We start from the raw sequence: 18893 nt of genomic DNA on the forward strand, positions 1-18893 counted from the left end.
ATATCTATGCTGCTACAACAACAATAACTAAAATTTTTCGATTATAACGGCCCAAACTATAACAACAATGTGAAATTGAGAAATTTTCCAAATCCATATTTTTTATCATACTATACAATGAATTTTTATTGTTTATGTAAGGCCCACGAGCGAAATCGAATTTGTGAATTGTAGATTTTTTATTTAACATATGTGAAGAGAGACGCCATCGAACTATGGTAGTCAGACCAATATTGCTAAAAAAGAAGCCTTAAGCTTGAAGGACCCTGGGCGCATGTTAACTGTACCATGATCGCTATTCATATACCTATTTCAACATATTTATGCACATATATATGTATATATTTAAGTATGTATGAATATATTGAGTCTGGGTATGTGGAAATTATAAAAAAATCACTAACTAGTTTTTACTAAATAGATATTTCAACAGTGTTTGTTTATTTATTTTTAAAGATGGCCTGGGAACAAAGCTTGTTGATGCGTCAGAGCAAAGCATAAATAATAATCATCAGAAATAATCATTGTTCTCGTTTTCTTCATAAAACTTAAATAAAATATTTTTTTCGTTAGTTTCTACACCATTGACAAAGGCAAAAGCTGTATAATAATTTTTCTATTTCTATTATAAAATCAATTATAGTGAACCTTTTTTTTGTTTTGTTTTTAATGATGTATGTACACATGTATGTATGTATATGAAATACATATACGTTTATGTTTCTATTTTATTTTTTAATTATTTATAATATTTTATACAGCAATTAATTACAGCATGAATTAAAAAACAGCGACACTAGCTTCGAGACTTTCGGTTATGGTTTCTAAATGTCAAAAGTGTTGGGGCTTTCCACTCTTGGGTTGCAACTCTTGACACCCGAGCTATTCTGTTTACATAAGCAGCTGCAGTTACTCCAAAAATTGTATAAACAGAAAATGGGAAAAATTAAAGAAATCCTCTTGCTCGAGTGTTGGTAATAATTAATAGGATGACAACCAATTCCTGGTGCGCGTATTGTTTTTTGTTTTTTCTACAAAAGGTAACCCAAGAATGGCTCCGAACAACTGGTTTTAAGAGAATCTCTTTCATGCCAAATGTCTTTGTCTGCGCGACTTTTCCTGCAGAAGAACAACTACTACTAGAAAAAAAGCTTACAAAATCTATATATATACATATAGTATATGTTCTCCCTAACGAGTTTAAGAATTAGTTTGCAATCCAGTGGGTATAAAATAACAAAATTTCGTGAAAGTCGCTATATAAGTGGGCAACCTACTTACATACATAAATAGTATACAAACATATTTCCATACCAATTTAATGGCATACATACATACATTTCATTTAATATTTCATAGTCAATTTTAACACTGCTCAATCAAACTACTGTCACAATATTCGATATAGGGTAAACTCAGTGATTCGGATCGTTGGGCCCGTCTCATCGCTCGCCGCAGCTTTCGCCTGGTTGATCTACGCCGCGAATTTCGCGGTTGGTACGGCAATCACGAACGACACTGCATCCTCCACAGCATCCTTACACCGCTCCGCATCAAATAGGACCCCAAAACGCTGATGCCCTAATATTTAATACAGATTAGATGTAACTGGTGCTCAAACCCCTTGAGAGCGACATAGATGGAAATAATTTGGAGCTCTGACTAAAACACCAAAACTTGGTTAAATTATAGCAGGAAAATCGGTTGTTAATCCGGTGCTATAATCAACTACAAACAATTACGAAAAATTAAAAATAACGATCTAGAATAAAGAATGAAGAATAAAGCAAAAGGCATGCAAGTGCTCTTGTACGCGATTACTTGTCAAATACTTACACTTATTTGAGCGAATTTTATTGCTTTAAACGATTATTATTGAATTTTGTTTATTGTATTTACCAAATCCAACTGCTTAATCAGCAGCATAAATAAAACGAATATAATTATGTGCATATGTAAACATATAAAGCTTTTAATATTAAGATGAAAATGTGTAATAAATTTTAAACCGCTGTGTGCTTTTTTTTCTGCAATGCATTTTTACTCATTGTTCTCGTATTTGGACATTTTTTTAGCTGAAATCACGAATAGTTCAATTGGAGCGCTCTCTGGACGATGAACGTAAGAAATCAGAGGATTTACAATTTTCAATTGATGAGGCCACGTACTGTGGCAACGATGTAAGGAAAATGTATATCTAATACGCATAAATGGCTACCAAAAGTTCACAGGCATATCCTTAACATGAAGGACTGTATTGCATCATTATTGTTAAACCAGTGATGCCATCATGGCGAAACGCTGGAATATTTCATCCTCAACACAGGCTGAGTTCTAGGATAACATTTCACTTTAATTCAGAATGAATTCTGCAGTGGCTTTTTGGTTTGTACTGCCGTATACGGTTCTTATATAACTTCGTACTGACCTATTTTTTATGCCCGACAAGAGTATATGCATGTTTTACCCCTCAACCACAACATAAAACAATGATAGCCCTAAAAACCAGCCCAAGTTTTTTTCTCATTTTCAAAACATACAAAGGATGTATACAGATGAATGTACATATCTAAACAAAAATGAACAAAAAATTCCACAAACTAAAATTTCGATGCGTTTTTCAGAATGGGATTATAGAAGTAAATCAATACATCTCAGTTAAATTTTTTTTTTTGCAAGAAGATATTAAAATTTCGATTGTAATTCCAAATGGAAAGATACGCTTAATGCATGCACATACATTCGTCTCTATTCCCACACTGTGTACGGGATGGTACGAGTCTTTTTTCTTGCAACTGTGGTTTAGGTTTAATTATGAAACCTGGTAATAATCGATTGCCGCTTTCAAAGGCAATGGGGTAATATTTCTGTAAATACAATGATGTTGTTTCCGATGCCTTTGAACTTTTGAGACACATTTTTGCAAATGTTATATTTATTCTTTTATGTTTTAAAGCAAATACTTACGTTTTAGGTCCAAGCAAATGTATATAAGGAAAAAATTCAAGCATTAGAGAAAAAGTTATCTGATCTTTCAATAGGTAAGAAATAATTGAAGTTTGAAAAAATCTGAGTTTCGTGTTGCACATATGAGTTGATATTCCCCCGTATATTTCTCGTTTTTACGTTTCGAGAAAACATGCCTTACATTGACCAACTAATGTTCCTCCATAAATATTATTATTAGCTGATATCGCGCCCGCTTTGGACTCGATAAATATATATGTATATTTTTCAAAATGATTAACGGGACAAAGAAAGTATGTTTAACGCATCGTTTACTAAGAAATTCGGAAGTGGGCGTGGCAACTTACTTCTTAATTAGAATATTCTAATATCTAGAAATCATGCAACCAGTCTGACTCAAGATGTTAGACACATTCCTTTAGAATTCTATTTGCAGAAAACGGCCAGGTTAACTCCATAACCACACTTTCCAACAAATAACGGAAATTACAAAAATGCCGTTTTTTTTTATTAACCTCTAGGTTGTGTTTGGCATTAAATTCGAATTTTTGGTTCCGCCTTTTTCATATTTATTTGCCTATTACTAGAAAGCCAAGAAAGCCAGCCACAATATCTCTTCAATGCTTCTTTTCAACATTTTGTAACCAAAGTAAATATACTCCTATAAGAATCGCATTAATGATTTGAATCCATGTGAGCATCGTACTCTTGATTTATTTGTGAGAAAACTTGTACCGGGTTTCTGTTTTGCTTGCTTAAGCAAAGGTACTTTTTTCTAACTGAAGGCTAATAAACGACTCATACGTGCATATCACCGAATCCACGCACGAATCCGAATCCATGTACATACGCATATTATTTGTATATATAGGCACCACTAAATCTGACCTGTCCGCAGAAGACGCCTCTGCTGCTAATTCTGCGACAGCGGATGCGGCCACTGCTAAAATTTCCGAACTTACCTTACAATTAGAAAAACAAAAAGATGAATATGAAGTCCGACTTATTGCCATTGAGGATGAACAAAAGCGCTTGCAGGAGAACATAGGATATCTGCGAAACGAAAACGATACATTGCAAAAGGAGCTACTGGAGAAGGATGAAAGTCTGGAGAAATTCTCGCTATCAGCGTGTGGCATTCAGAACCTGCGGCATGAGCTGGATCTGCTCAAAGAAGAAGCCGAGAAGGAGCGCCAACAATTGCAAGTTGATTTTGTTGTTAAACTGGAGGAGAAAGACGTGTTGTTAAACACAATTAGCGCTGAGCTCACAGCCCAGAAAAACATCCTTATAACGTTAGAAAGCGAACGGTCCAATACCGAAGATGAGTGTCAGATCTTACGAAACGAGTTGCAAGCCCGTGATGCACAATTGCATGATGTTAACGAACAGCTGTCGAAGTTAAAAGCGGAGTTCAGTATGCAAAAGGCAGAGAATGCCACACTGGAAGAACTGTTGAAGAACCAGCAAGCGCGTACGATACAGGCGAAGACGCAGCTGGAGGAAAAATTACTAGAAATAAAGAAATTGGAAGAAGATGTGGTTAGTTTGCAAATAGTTAAGGAGCAATCGGAAATGCAACTGAAAAGTACTAAAGAAGAGGTGAAGCATTTAGCTGAGTTGCAGCAGAGCCTCGAAGAAAAGTTGAAGGCTGCAACCACTGCAGATCAGGATAAGATAGTGGCCATGATGCAATTGGGCATGGTTATGGAAGAGTTGAAAAAACAAATTAGTGACGTTACAGTAGAAAATGAGAATCTTAAATCCGAATTAAAAAAACAACAGGAAGCCAACGCCGTTACGAGTTCTACAGAAGCAGAGCTTCGAAGGATTCTTAAAGATACGGATCAGGAGTATAAAGAAAAACTTGCAGAATATGAAAAATCGAATTTGAATCTGGAGGAGAAGCTAAAAAGTGAGACAAATAAATCCCACGAAAGTTTAAATAAAAAAATGCAAGAAATCGAGACTCTCAACAATGAAATTAGCCAACTTCTGCAGCGAATTAAAACTTTAGAATGCGATTCGTCGGCAAGTGTGCAACAACTTAATTCCAGACTCAACAAATTCGAGTTAGAAGCAAAAAAACTTAAAGAAGACGTAAAATCTGCGGAAAATGCTCTGAAAGAAAAGGCAGATGCGTACACTCAGCTAGAGCGTTTTCTGGCTGAGAAAGTGGATACTTTAAACTCAAACATAACTGCCTTGGACACTACAAATAATCTGGTAAATAAATTGAAGCAAGAACTTGACACAACGTTAGCCAAATGTTCCGAGTTGGAGGCCACTAACAACGCACAACGAGAGCAATGCAGTCAGCAACAACTTGAAATCGGCGATTTGACACGCAAATTAGATAGTTTAAATATCAAATGTGATAGTCTGAAAACACAAAATGAGGCATTGGAGAACGACGTAGCATCAGCGCATTCGAATTTCACTGAACTGCAGTCTGAAGTTCGTAAGCTTAATGAAGAACTCGCCACACGCCAAAGGCATTTACTCGAAATGCAAACGAACAACAACGACGAACGACTTAAGTTAGAAAGCCAGATAGAAGAGATCGGTCAGAAATTGGCTAATGCATCGAAGGAGTTGGAGCAGGAGCATGCCAACACTGAACGCGCTCGCAACGAAATATCGACAAAGACCAAACAGTTGACTGTACTCGAGGAGAAGACCATTAAGCTGGAGCTGGCACTCAGTGATGGGCGAAGACAACATGAGAATTTACAAACCAAATATGAATCGTTGGCCGCACAAAATAAGACATTAGAAGAATATTTGAACACGCTTCGTACTACATCTATCGACTCGAATTCTGAGCTTCTAAAGATATCACAACAAGTCGCAGCGGAGCAGAGAGCTTACGATGAACTCTTGGACAAAACAAACACGGATCGGGCTATTCTTGAGGGTCAGCTGCAAGCGAGTCAACAGCGCATCGATACATTGTGTAGCCAAGTAGAGACACTTACACAAGAGATAAAAACCGCCACAGAGGAGAGTTTTAAGCGCATTGAAATATTCAAATTGGAGGAAGAAAAATGCGGAAAACAAGAGCTGGAATTGGGTAACTTATCACGAAAGCTTGCGGCTCTGATGGCAAAATGCACTGGATTAGAGAGTGAGAATGAGCAACTTCAAAAAGATTTGGCGACCTTACGTGACGCATCGACTGACTCAAGTGCAGTTATTACCAAACTTTCAGAGGAGCTCACGCAGAAAAATAAACTCCTACAGGACTCTACAGATAAGTCAACCGCTGACCGTTTGAAACTCGACAACCAATTGCAAGATTTAGAACAGCGCCTTCAGTCTAATCTGCACGACTCGAATGTGTTACGAAGCGAGTTAGAAGCGAAATCTGTACAAGCTAAAGAGTTTGAAACTCTAAAACTAGCCCTGCAAACTCAATCATCAAGCCAGTTAAATGTTATAAAAGAGAAAGAAGCGGCAGAGCGGAAGATTATAGAAAATTTCGAGGCACAGCTTAAAAGCGCAGAGCAAACGAAAGGTCGATTGGATGAAGCGATCTCCAGTTTGCAGCAGCAGATTAAACTTTTGCAGGATGAATTGCTTAAATCTCAGCTGGATTTCAAATCAAAAGAGGAAGAACTGGACAAGCAAATAACAAGCCTGACCAGTGAGGCTGAAAAGCTGCGAGAGAGGTTGGAGCAAGCACAGATAGAGGGTTCGAGCACACTTAACATTGAACAGCTGCAAAAAGCAGAACTACAAAAAAAGATTGATAGTCTGCAATCAGAGCTGAAAACGACGGTAAACCAACTGTTGACAAGTCGCGGCGAAGCTGAACAGTTGAAATTGGCACAATTAAACGCGCTCGAAGATACCATAAAGCTTCAGTGTCAGCTGAAGGTCGTGCAAAATGCACTAGACCTTGCGAATACAGAAAAGGAATTTAGAACGAAAATCGCAGAAGAGGACAAAATCAAAATGGAAGAATTGCGCAATATGGTTGAAGTAGTGCAGGCGGCCAATGCGAATATTTCAGCGACCAATGCAGAGATGTCGGAGGCACTGCGAGTATTGGAACAAGAAAAATGTGAAACAGCCAACATCTTCGAACTCTTCGAAATGGAGTCCGATCAAAATTTGGAAAATCTGAGCGAAAAGCTCATCGACATTAAACAAAAACTGGCGGATGCGCAGACCCAACTTCAACTACAATCGACCGCTATAACCGAAAAGCAAATGGAGTTTGAAAGTGTTACTGCGAAATTGGAAGCATCACAAGCGGCTTTAGTTAGTGTACAAGCCACACTATTAGATCGAGACACTAAAATCAATGAACTGAGTACGGCATACGATAATTTACAGACAACTGTTAAAGGAAAAGAACAACAACTGCAAGAGCATACAGAATTACAAAACCTACTTGTTGAATATAAAAAAGTTATCGATGAAATGGATGAAGCCGCCTCGGCGAAGGGCACAGAACTGCACCATTTACAAGAACGCATTAAATCTTTAGAACAGGAGAACTTGCGTAATATGGAAGCTCAAAAAACGTTGAAGATGGAAAACAGTAATCTACAACGCCAACTTGAAGTTCTTGAGTTGGAAAAAACGCGCGAAATAATTGCATTGCAAAGTCGTATAAATGAGGTGCATGCGATTAACACTCAGAGGCAAAATAATTTAGCTGCTGGCGTTCCTAAAGAGGTAAGTAGCCACGTTTTCTTTGCCGATGCAACCGAGAACGTATTTGTTTCTGTGTGATGAATTTTCAGGGAGAAGAAACAGAAGACAATACAGCACAAATAAACTTCCTAAACTCCATAATTGCCGATATGCAAAAGAAGAATGACACATTAAAGGCCAAAATCGAGGCGCTCGAGACTCTACCCACGGATTACACTCAGTAAGTGAAAGCATTCTATATCTTGTCAGTTATCCAAAATAACCAGGTGATGCTTTTTGTTACAAAATGGTCTCATAATTAATTTCACACCTATTTCAGTAAAAAAATAATTTTTAAGACACAATGTAAAACTTTAGATTAGCAAAGGATACCAGATTGTGCGTTTATGTACTTGTGCATACATAAATTTTCAGTCATATAATTATTATAATGCATTTATGTACATTCCTGTTCACCATTTGTTCCTTCCCCAGGCCTAAAGCGTTTGAGCTGATCGCAAAACGGAAGCCAGCTCCACGCGTTTTTTGTGATATTTGCGATGAATTCGACAAACACGAAACCGAAGATTGTCCACTTCAAGCATCCGACGTCCGCGACTACTCACCTCCACCGCTCAATGACCCCGCGAAGAAAGCGGACCGGAAATTGCCAGAGCCACGAAAATACTGTGAAACATGTGAAGGTACAACTTTAAAAGACAAGCAATTAGACACACTTTCAACGAATTGTTGTTTTTTTAGTTTTTGGCCACGAAACGGGCGAGTGCGAAGATGATGAGTGGTAAATAAACTCGATCTATGAAACCCACGTCAAGAATACGCTTTCAACCTCATGATATTGAACTTTTCGAGTTTTCCAGATATTATTTTTAAATAAATAATTTAATTACAACACATTCTGCGTTTGTGATAATCAGCGGAAAATGCGGAAATTTGCAACATTCAGTTACTACAACACTATTGAAGAAATATTATAGAAATTAATCCATGTTGGTTCTTGCTTACTTTGTAATATGTAATATGTATTATTTTTTACGAAGAACTGCAAACGATTCTGGCATTCTTCGTACAACTATTATTAGAATAAAATTACTTTAAACGAATTTGTTTATTGTATGTAGTAATTAGAGCTAACTTACGCGCTTTAGTTATATTGCTTAGGAGAAATGCAATAAATTGTTAACTAACAATTTTATTGTGGTTTATTTTCTAAATATACAACTGAATTAGATAGCGAATAAATTTATAATGTACAATAAAATCTGTTTATTGAAATCTTAATAAAAGTAATTTTCTAAATAAACTACGCTATTTTATGCAATCTGCTAAGTGCGCTTTTCTTTTATGATAGGAAATATATTAAAAAACAAGCATCCATCCTTCGCGCTTCTACCAAGCTACAGCCAGACTGCATCACCTGCTGGTATCCTGCCCAGAACTTGCTTTTCAAAGGCATCACCACTTCGATAACAGTGATCCTTTCCTCTTTTAAAAGACGCCACCGAAGGCACTAGAAACAAAATTTATAGAGGACACCGATCTACTCCGTCGCATCTGACTCAACACACGTCACCAGCCAGCCGAAAGCCTTTGCTGCTAGTGCCGCGTTTGCTTCAGTTTACCTATTCATTTATTATCATGTAGGCTTTTTAGAATAAAAAAATAATATAATAAAGAAGGAAGCAAGGCTAAATTCGGTCCGAACCGAACTTTATATTCCAGCGCACATTTTAGTAAAATTTAATTTTTGGAATCAAACAAACGTTACCGTTATCCATCTCTATTCCTTTATGCTGTTACATACAACTGTTATGTGAGCAAAATTATAATACTCTTAAGCGCAAGTGCGGAGGTATAAATTAGAATATGCTGGGCTTATACTTATGATTTTTGATGTTGAAACGTCCAAATAACTAATTTATCAACACATTCTATGCCCAAAACTTTGAGTTGCAGTATTTGTTGTTATTGTTTTTGTAACAGCACAAAACACTTCCCAAAATATTTTTGGCACCGTCGTACCATTTGGCAACTTATTTTACTTTCCCACGCTTCGATTCTCATTGAACCAAAAAAACTGATTTTCCTCTCCACGGCTCTTGTTTGAATAAGTATCAGTTGGATAAATATTTGTTTTTAATTCGATCAGTCCTCACTTCATACTTGTATACGCACGCCTCGAACATCTAATTAAGCGATAGTATTAAAATAGATATAAATGAAATCTATTGCTGAAATATTTATTTCTAAAACTAATATTTAAAACTTTGCAAATATGTCCTTTTTATTGCATAAATCTTTTGAAAAATATACAAAATGGATACTTTCAGAAATAAAGAACCATGTGTTAGGCTTTTAACACTACCTTAATAAATAACCAGTAAGACTAAAGAAGGAATAAAACGAACGAAGTGGCAAGCTGCATTTAGTCACCACCCTCTTTTTTTTCCTTAATTGCTTCCTAAATGTTGATAAATGAATTTAGATAAATTATACAAATAATCAGCATATATAATTTTTAGTTTACCTTAAATCGCTCTTCGAACAATGAAAGTTCCGCTAACAAGTCAGTTATAGCATTCATAAAAGCTTCATGCGGAGAGTAATCAGAAGTAGTTTGTATACGGATAACAAATTTGTGCTCCAACGGATGTGGCACTTTATAACCAGCAAACAGAACATTGGGATCCTTCAAAAGCTGACTAGAAGCGCTTATAAATTATAATTTAGTTATAATTATTAAACTTTTACGTACTTTCTAATCATATTGCCAAGTGTGTGATCCTCCTTATTGACTGTGAAAATAGCGGCATTGGTGACTTTTGTGTCCAACTCTTTGATGATTCTAGAAATCGACAAACAGAAATTTATGTTAGCCAACAACTAGTAATATATACCTACTTACTTCTTTTCGCCCTCGTACAATAAAAAAGACTCGAAAGTTGGTGGAGCATTCATTTTTTTTTATTAAAGGATAAAGAAAAATACTTCTTACAATAGTGCTTTGGTTAAAACGTCATCTATAATTGAAACCGCAAATATTTCCGCGAAATGTCAAACGGCCTGACAATTTTTGTAGTCGAGCAAAGTGACATTTATCGATAACACGAAAGTCTGGACATAACTTTAACATAACATGAGGCTTGCACGGTAAAGTTGGCAAGAAGATAAGGTGCGCATAAGGCAAGGCACATTTAACAAACTAGGCCATAGTTATGATCGCGTACATTTCTTTGGTGAACACGAAATCTATCTGCTACATTTGCTGTGGCTATAATTGTTTCTCTTTTCAATTGGTAGCACTAATTAAAATAGGTACATGTACTAACAGCCATATCGGTTGGTGCGTGATTACCAATCAGAGGTGCACCATAAAACACCAAAATTAAGAAACAGGGTTTTCTAATAGTGGTCGCCTCTGTTTCTGGGGCGGAAAATTAGGGAAGACAGTGATTTGCTCGCATTTCACAAGTAAAAGCACGTTCAGATATTACTTAATTATTTTATTTACATAGTATTAACAATATGAAAAAAATGCATAAAGAAGCAATAGTTAATTTAATTGCGATATTTGCAGCTATTAATAGACAGTTGGAGGAAATCCGTAAACGATGTCTACTGAGGTTGCAACAATTTATGCCAGCAATACACATGCCAAAACCGTTATTACATTTTATAATAAGCAAAAACAGTTCAAATCGCCTATGGACTCACGCTTTTATTAGAATTATATCTACAAACCTCTTTCTTTGCCCGCAACCATGTTTTTTTAGTTGACGTTTTTCCTTACGATAACAATAATTATCGATAACATAGAAAAAACAAGGTTGCGCAGCAAAAAGTATATTTATACTCTGAGAGAAATTTCGTATGTGTAATCTCCCTTTTTAATTACGGATTGAGAGTTAAGCTCGAAAAAGTATATAATCTAGTTTTATATGAACCTATTATAAAGGTGACAGGTTTGTCCATTCGCTGAAACAGCTATTATAACCCCTGTTAAGGGGTTATACGCAGTTATGAAGCAAATAAAAGACGGGTTGTCAAGGATTTATCCTGAAGAAACTTCAGAATATTTTAATTTGAAAATTTAGCGGTTATAAAAGCATCCTTCAAGAACGTAACAAAATTTTTTATTTATGAAAATGTTGATTATAGAGCGCGCTGCAGGCGATTTCTGGAACCTCCTTTAAAAAAAGATGATTTACGGTGTACATCGTAACTCAGGATTGGATTATCTGAAATCAAAAAACCAAACAAATTTTGTTAATATATTAGATTATCTAGTAATTAATCGTTCGGCTAATCAAAATAGTGAATTTTCACAAAATGGCAGCTTTTAAAAGAAATCATTTCGATTTTTACGTTAAAATTTGGCCGTAAATTGATTATAAAATGGAAAATAAGTATCAGATTTACAAAAGGAACGATTAATTACTAGAAAATGTATCTTTAAAGATTGAGTTAAAACGGTTGACCGATCAAACAAGCCGTTTTCGAGATATCGTGTACACCGACTTGAAAAATGCCGTTTTGAAAAAAACACGTTTAAAGTTTCAATACCTACCTTAAAACGTGCCTAGGCATCTCTACATATTTAGGTATAACTCCGAAAGTATTGCTTAGATCTACTTCAAATTTCGTGCGTATACTTTTGAATATATGTACATTACAAAAATGCAATAAAAAAATTGATTTTTTTCAAAGTCATAACTGCGTATAACCCCTTAAGTGAGCCCAACAACTGGCTCTTTCAAATTCGCTGATGACCGAGATAAGAATCTCGATCACACCTTCAATTGCGTCAGTCACACCTCTTTAAATCTTTACCTCATGATTCACAAGGTAGTTATTCGCTCTAAAAATTCTGTATGGCGAATTACGTAATTCGAAATGTAATAGAAAAGTAAATTACAAATGTGAGAACGAATTACGAATATGAGAGCGAATCGCATGCCGTAGGAGCGTAATATCACGTGAAGTGATATGAACCATAGATGACTAGATGTGAAACTCTTTTTCTCGTGAGAGCGCTGAAAAATGTGCATTTTTTATAACATTTTCCAATATTGCCACACCGGTAGAAACATGAATTGGGTATTTTTGAACCAAAGGTCTGGAATTTTTAGTTTCCACACCACCATTGAGGTTAGTATTTAGTGTGCGGTTGCCCAATAGCCTTATATCACTCGTAAACACCTACATATACTAAAAATAAGCACAATCCGTATGAAATATGTACATAAAAAAGCCAAAAATTTAAAAATTTATATGTAAATGAAATTATTTAAAACTGAAAAACAAAAGTAATTTAATAATAATAAATAAAAACATGACTTTTTGCGATTTTTTAATAAAACACAGAAATTGGGTAATAAAAAAAAATCTCAAACAACGAACAGAATAAGTTAAAGCAAATTACCTTGAATTTTAGTAAAATATATCAAACACAAATTCAGTTCCCTTACCTATGCTTTTCAACCATAGAATATTTACGTATATACAAATTTACATAAGCCAACACACAGTTTTCAATAAAATTACATTATGTACATAAGACTAATGAAAAGTAGGAGTCGAAAAGGATATAACGAGCTTTGGATTCTACAAACTCACTTAAATTCAAATTATTGCATTTCAATTGAATTAATTTTAAGACAAATAATTATAAACATTTCAACACGTAATTTCTCCATTAAGCAAAAACGAACTGTTTTCGTCTGTTATTTTTGGCGCGTTTCTTCTGGCAGTCTGCCATTTCGCCTATCAGCTGTTCAAAATCCCATAATGTGTGAGTGCTGCCAAGTTTTGAAACGTGCTCATGGGCGCGCTCTCTCTCAAAATGAATAAGTTTCACATCTAGTTATCTATGATATGAACTACACCAAGGCGGATTTATTACAGGTGACAGCAAACACATATAAGTAAAACCCTACATGTATTTGTTGTTGCGTTTGGTGCAAGCATCATGTCAAAATCAGCAAGCAAATGTAAACATACGAATGTAAACATACCAATACATACAAACAAAGCATATCATTTTGACGTAAGCCATACCTACGGCGAAAAATTCAGCTGGGTGAATGCTGTCACCTTATTAAATCCACCTTGAACTACACACTACATCACCACTATGAAGCATACTACACCAATTTATTCTCTGCCGGCTATTTGATTTACATTATATCTCGCACTCTAAATTTTGCAGCTAATTATTTGACGCAATTGAATATATCTTTTCTGTTTTCTTTTCCATTATCTCGTTTTGATACTTTATCAACGAAATTAACTGAGGAATAAAAATATTAAAACTTACGTATTTCGCATTTTTGTTCATTATTAAATTCGGTTAATTTAAGTTAAGTCTAGACTACTACGCTCATAAAAATTTGCGTTCTTTGATGGTTGTGCGCGCAAAAGTTTGTTTACATATACATACTGGACTAGTGTTTGCGAGGTAAATTAAAATATTGTTAACTTTTCATAGTGGAAAAAGTGTGTTTGAAATGGATCCGGAACAGACGAGGAATCCCTTAGAGGAGTCCAGCGTTACAATGGTTGATGTTTTGCAAGAAGAACGCGAATTGGAAGAGGAATATAATGCCGTGCTTGGTGCATCCGATGAAAATTGTTGCACATACTCCCGAGGTTCGATTAAACGGCAAGCCCTCTACTCTTGCTTGACTTGTTGTCCAGATGCTCTCGCGGACTTGGATAAGTGTGCTGGAATTTGTTTAGCATGTTCTTATCGCTGTCACGAAAATCACGAGCTCATCGAGTTATATACTAAGCGTAATTTTCGATGTGATTGCCCTACAGAACGCTTTGCAGGTCAAAACCGCTGTTTGCTTAATTCAGAGATGACTGCGCTACAAGTGCGCAATGCCGAAAATTTGTATAACCAAAACTTTCAGGGCTTATACTGCAAGTGTCGCCGGCCCTACCCGGATCCAGAGCGGACAACAGAAGAGGTGATGTTGCAGTGTACTGTTTGTGAGGATTGGTTTCACGTCCATCATTTAGATGCGCCAGCATCGGCAGCAAAGATAGCAGAGACCGATGTCTGTGGGGAAATGATTTGTTGCGATTGCATGCAAAAGCACACATTCTTGCAGGACTACACAGGACTGGCGCTACAAATGCCAGATGATCCAGACGTTTCCGTGGCTAATGTGAAAGTAGTTGCCGATACTTCTTTGCGTGAGGAGAATGACAACAAGTTGCATTCAGATTTAGATAAGAGCATATCGGACATAATGAATATGACTGAGATCAAAACAGCAGCGTCTGCAGAAAGTGGGCAATCGTCATGTGAGCCAAGTGAAGCCGTTGAGAAATGTACCGAGGATATTTGTTCAAAAGCTAAACGGCGGAAGGTTGAAAACGACCAAGAATTTAATGAGCAGACAGAAGAACACTGCCGACGCCCTAGAAGAAAACAAGAGTACCCAGGAGGTAAGTTGAATATTTTGATCGCAATTCTTCCTCTCAATAACCCATATGCAGTGCACTACCCCAATGCGACAACAGAACGTTTTATTAAAAATAACTCTGAGGGTTGTTAATGAAAATGCAATGCAAGACTTAACATAAATTTGCTCCTGCTGCATAATAAGAGCAAGCAACTAAAATAAATTTCACATGCTTTTAAATTGTTGTGCATACAGTAAATTTTTGTGTATTTTATATAGTCTAATTCATATTAGGCAATTGCCTAGTACATAAAAAGTAGGTCGTAGTTTTTCTTGCCGTCGCCAAAATAAAGAAAACCATGTTTGCGCGAGCTCAACTTATGAAAAAATGTCATACCTGGCCATAGGCAAGATTTTATAATTACTAAACGTTCGTTCCGCATTAAGTTCAAGGAGAAAGCTTGACGTAACGGTATCACATCGGCTATACAGTCCAGAAAGTCGATGGCGTAGTTATAATCACTGCGTTTTAGCAAATTGTGCTTTAATTCACAGCGAGGAAGGCGAAGTATTTGGTAGTTGGAAATGTTTTTGGCTTGTAGGTCGTTAAGGCCGCGAAACATTTGGTTAGGTACAACACGTCCATCAGTAAGCTTATAAAGTGCGCCGCGTGGGCAGACTGCACTTTCCTCGGTAATGATAAATACTATGGCTGCGAGACGTTCTTCTTCTTTTAATCTAACTTTTCCCGAGAAATTCGCAGAGATCACCTGATTTGGATCGATTTCGAAAGTTGGATCCTATCGACAAAGAAATGTGGGTTTAAAAACACAAGTTTCCATTGCATATTTTTTACCAGTTCCACTGTTGTGATAAGAATTGGATCACCAATAAAAGGCTCGCGACATAAAATAGTCGCTTGGAAGATTTTTGGGCTATGCACAAATGGCAACAGCATCCATTGATATCCATCAACCGTATAGAAATATTTACGGTCTTTTAGGCAGTCCTGGGTATGGCCGAATGCGATGAAGTAGTCTCTAGTTATGGCATTAATGCGGCCCCAGAAGTGCATGCCAGAGAATCGATTTTCTTTTTGCAGAACAATAAGCGAGTTTTCAATTAGAACCTTCTGCTCGGGAGTAAGTTTTTGACCGCAAAACATAAGGCATTCGAGGCCTTCATTGAAATATTCAATATTCATTTTTGTATTTTATTACTGCATATGAGCAAATATTCAACTGCACAAAAACATATAGTTTTGATTAAAAAAATGGAGCTGACTAGAAGTTGGCTTCCAGAAAATTTTTATAGAGTAGTTTCGTGTAGTCAACCTTGAAGAGAGAATTTTTGTGCATATTTACAAATAAGAAAATTAACAATTTCTTTCAATTATTTGAATATTTATAATTTGTGTTGTTTTTTAAAACTTGCAGGTCCTACATTTTGGACCAATGACTGGCGAGCAGCATTATGCCAATGTTCTCAATGCTTGGCTTTATATAAATCCGAAAAAGTCGAGTACTTATTGGACACAGAAGACTCAGCAAAATCTTACGAAGAGCGAGGCAAGCAACGCGGGGCAACTGAATCCACATATGAACAAGGTATACGTGCCTTGGCTTCCATTGGTCGGGTGCAGCAAATAGACGCTATAACCGAGTACAACCGCATGAAAGATAAATTGAAAGAGTATTTACAAACGTTCGCTGTTACCAAAAAAGTCGTCACTGAGGCTGACATTAATCGTTTTTTTACTGAGATGCGCAACGAAAAAAATGCAGGCATAGGACAGCCACACTTTTGTCGCTAGGTCGAAAATTAAAGACGGCATATGAATCTGAAAATATTTCAATTGCAACTTATATGATCCTTATATGATAAGTTTAAATACACATCATACATAATTTCATTCAAATGTCGTACATAAGTGCAAATACATCAATACAAATTCAGTATATCGACTTTTTAATGTTAAATGTTCCCCTTACTTCTTGTTTCCATTCAGAATTATTCCCTGCACATGTCTAAATTATTATGCATTAAATTAGAAAATTTGTATGTATATTTTTGAGGAAGCTTAAAAAATCAATAAATGTGAATTAAAATTTGAAATCTGAAAATCTTAAAGGTTCCTTCTTCTTTACTTTCTATCTGGTACAACCACGCTTTTGATAACGACAACAAAATGGTTTTATATGTTGTTGCTTTTGTTGTTATTAAATGTTGCAACATCATAAAATATTCCCAAATAATGTTGTTGGCAGAACTGCGAGAGTGACGGCCCTTTACCTGTTCGGGTAATACAGACCCAATTGACTTTGGCCGACATGAAAAAAAGTTATGATAAGTTTAAAATGTGTATTACCTTTGATAAATAATAATGTTTTTCTAGAAATATTAAGCGCGTATATATTTTTTTTTCACCCCATGAAAAATATGCGTGCAAAAGAAACAAGAAATGCGATTTAAACACTGGTCGTACGTAGGCAAATTTAACGCATTCAGAACCCAGCTATCAAGGTGTACCTATTAAAGGTGGTATCGGTAAATCAGTTGACTTTTTTTTTCTATCGCCGTGCTCATGTGGCTGTCAGCCCAGAATGAAACAAGGCGAATTCATTCTTTGTTTCTACTTTGCCAATACTTTGCTTTGACAATCAAACGTACAAAGCATCGTTGTTGGTCTAATGCCACCACCTTTAATGAATGCGCCTTGGCAGCTACTCAAAAAAAAAAAAAAATGTCTCCAATCTTGTTGTGGATAGCTCTTCGGTTTATTTTGCTGTTTTTGCTTCGGCAAAGTAAACGGACAAGCAAAATCATACACGGAACAATGTGATGGTATCATACATGGTACAATAGCTAGGTTATTTTTGCATACGACCTGATAAAGAACACTAGGAAATTCGGGAATTACGTGGAAAGCAACAACCCAAAATATCCTAGTTGAGCAATCACTGTACAGTCTTGTATTCTATCATTCTTGGGCAATCTATCATCATTGGTATATCACAAGGTCTGCTCATTTAAAAATTATCCAGTAAATTACCAGTTACTTAATTTCCGAGGCTTCGCTGTCAAAGAGAAAAATATCAAAAGAAGTACATGAACGCAAATCCAGTAACAATTTGCAAGCTGATTAAATTATTGGCGGGAAAAATCACAAAAATTAAAAAAAAATTCAGTTGAGCTACCTCGTATTAAATAAAAAAATAATAATAGAGCAAATAAAATGGAAAATAACGAGCCTAGGCACCACATTTCATCGTCGCTCCCAGACGAAGAACATTCCATTAGCAATTGTGTTGTTGGGACATTCACAGCTTTCTTCACATTTTCTTTGCTTCCGTCTATGTACGTATGTATATGCATATATTGCCAAATTAATTAATAACCAAGAAGTACAAGCATAAAACACAAAAGATTGAAGGTATCTTCAATTTGTATTTCGTAAACTGGAGCAACGATGACTGGAGAATGTGGTTCAGAAGTGCACACCTCTATATCAATGACAGATTCTTATTTAATATATGTACTATATGACTTCAAATACTTTATAAATTTTATATAAATATATTTACTAACATTCGCTCCGTTTTTATTTAAATTTATAACTTTCACTCCTTTTTTAAAAATATTTTTTCGATTAATATAAAAAAAGTTATTCTGATCATGTGGTGCGAATGAGTTCAAAAGCTTCAACTCTGAATGTAGTGACAGGCGTAAGCGGTTATCGCGCCAATCAAGACGACTGCCGAGACGTGCATAGACTTCCTTGCTTGCTTAATTACTGAAAGGAGCTCACTTTCATATTCAAATGATGTCATGAAGTAAACATGTAATAAA

At 35.9% G+C, this 18893-nt stretch overlaps 4 protein-coding genes across 18 annotated transcripts in view; 2 read left to right on the forward strand and 2 right to left on the reverse strand.

Moving 5' to 3' along the window:
- The window catches only part of LOC128865049 (restin homolog), a 72172-nt gene extending 63267 nt beyond the window's left edge, over nt 1-8905 (forward strand). For 13 of the 14 annotated variants that reach the window (XM_054104948.1, XM_054104947.1, XM_054104953.1 and 10 more), the window contains 6 exons: nt 2076-2180; nt 2975-3041; nt 3839-7653; nt 7722-7852; nt 8107-8315; nt 8374-8905. In XM_054104948.1, the coding sequence (XP_053960923.1) occupies nt 2076-2180; nt 2975-3041; nt 3839-7653; nt 7722-7852; nt 8107-8315; nt 8374-8417 (4371 nt within the window). In that variant the 3' untranslated portion in view covers nt 8418-8905. Of the gene's footprint in view, nt 1-1408; nt 2034-2075; nt 2181-2974; nt 3042-3838; nt 7654-7721; nt 7853-8106; nt 8316-8373 lie in introns of those variants that run through there. The other variant, XM_054104962.1, reaches the window with a different exon arrangement.
- Nucleotides 8906-9890: 985 nt separating this feature from the next.
- LOC128865057 (DNA-directed RNA polymerase II subunit RPB11) lies at nt 9891-10691 on the reverse strand. Of its 2 annotated transcripts, none has more exons than XM_054104972.1 (4): nt 10538-10691; nt 10388-10477; nt 10160-10334; nt 9891-10093 (listed from the first exon to the last, which is right to left on the reverse strand). In XM_054104972.1, the coding sequence occupies exons 1-4, from the start codon at nt 10588-10590 to the stop codon at nt 10058-10060; spliced, it is 354 nt and encodes a 117-aa protein (XP_053960947.1). In that variant the 5' UTR covers nt 10591-10691; the 3' UTR covers nt 9891-10057. The 2 variants fall into 2 exon arrangements, with proteins under 2 accessions (XP_053960947.1, XP_053960948.1); XM_054104973.1 differs by having other exon boundaries at nt 10534-10643.
- A 3072-nt stretch (nt 10692-13763) lies between these two features.
- LOC128865386 (putative E3 ubiquitin-protein ligase UBR7) lies at nt 13764-16999 on the forward strand. The gene is made up of 2 exons (XM_054105712.1): nt 13764-15087; nt 16481-16999. The coding sequence occupies exons 1-2, from the start codon at nt 14139-14141 to the stop codon at nt 16855-16857; spliced, it is 1326 nt and encodes a 441-aa protein (XP_053961687.1). The 5' UTR covers nt 13764-14138; the 3' UTR covers nt 16858-16999.
- Nucleotides 15167-16450, reverse strand: LOC128865387 (radial spoke head protein 9 homolog). Its single transcript, XM_054105713.1, has 2 exons — nt 15901-16450; nt 15167-15844 (listed from the first exon to the last, which is right to left on the reverse strand). Exons 1-2 carry the CDS (start codon nt 16246-16248, stop codon nt 15347-15349), a joined length of 846 nt encoding a protein of 281 aa, XP_053961688.1. The 5' UTR covers nt 16249-16450; the 3' UTR covers nt 15167-15346.
- Nucleotides 17000-18893: the final 1894 nt, after the last annotated feature.

Source organism: Anastrepha ludens, chromosome 5, assembly GCF_028408465.1.
Source record: "Anastrepha ludens isolate Willacy chromosome 5, idAnaLude1.1, whole genome shotgun sequence".
Taxonomy (NCBI): domain Eukaryota; kingdom Metazoa; phylum Arthropoda; class Insecta; order Diptera; family Tephritidae; genus Anastrepha; species Anastrepha ludens.

Bases quoted from the DNA above. Each gene is read 5' to 3' on its own strand.
- LOC128865057 (XM_054104972.1), bottom strand. From the start codon at position 10,590: ATGAATGCTCCACCAACTTTCGAGTCTTTTTTATTGTACGAGGGCGAA. The intron at 10,478-10,537 runs GTAAGTAGGTAT...GTCGATTTCTAG, and splicing joins TTGTACGAGGGCGAAAAGAA to AATCATCAAAGAGTTGGACA. The intron at 10,335-10,387 runs GTACGTAAAAGT...AAGCGCTTCTAG, and splicing joins CTTGGCAATATGATTAGAAA to TCAGCTTTTGAAGGATCCCA.
- LOC128865386 (XM_054105712.1), top strand. From the start codon at position 14,139: ATGGATCCGGAACAGACGAGGAATCCCTTAGAGGAGTCCAGCGTTACA. The intron at 15,088-16,480 runs GTAAGTTGAATA...TAAAACTTGCAG, and splicing joins AAAACAAGAGTACCCAGGAG to GTCCTACATTTTGGACCAAT.
- LOC128865387 (XM_054105713.1), bottom strand. From the start codon at position 16,248: ATGAATATTGAATATTTCAATGAAGGCCTCGAATGCCTTATGTTTTGC. The intron at 15,845-15,900 runs GTAAAAAATATG...CTTTGTCGATAG, and splicing joins TTATCACAACAGTGGAACTG to GATCCAACTTTCGAAATCGA.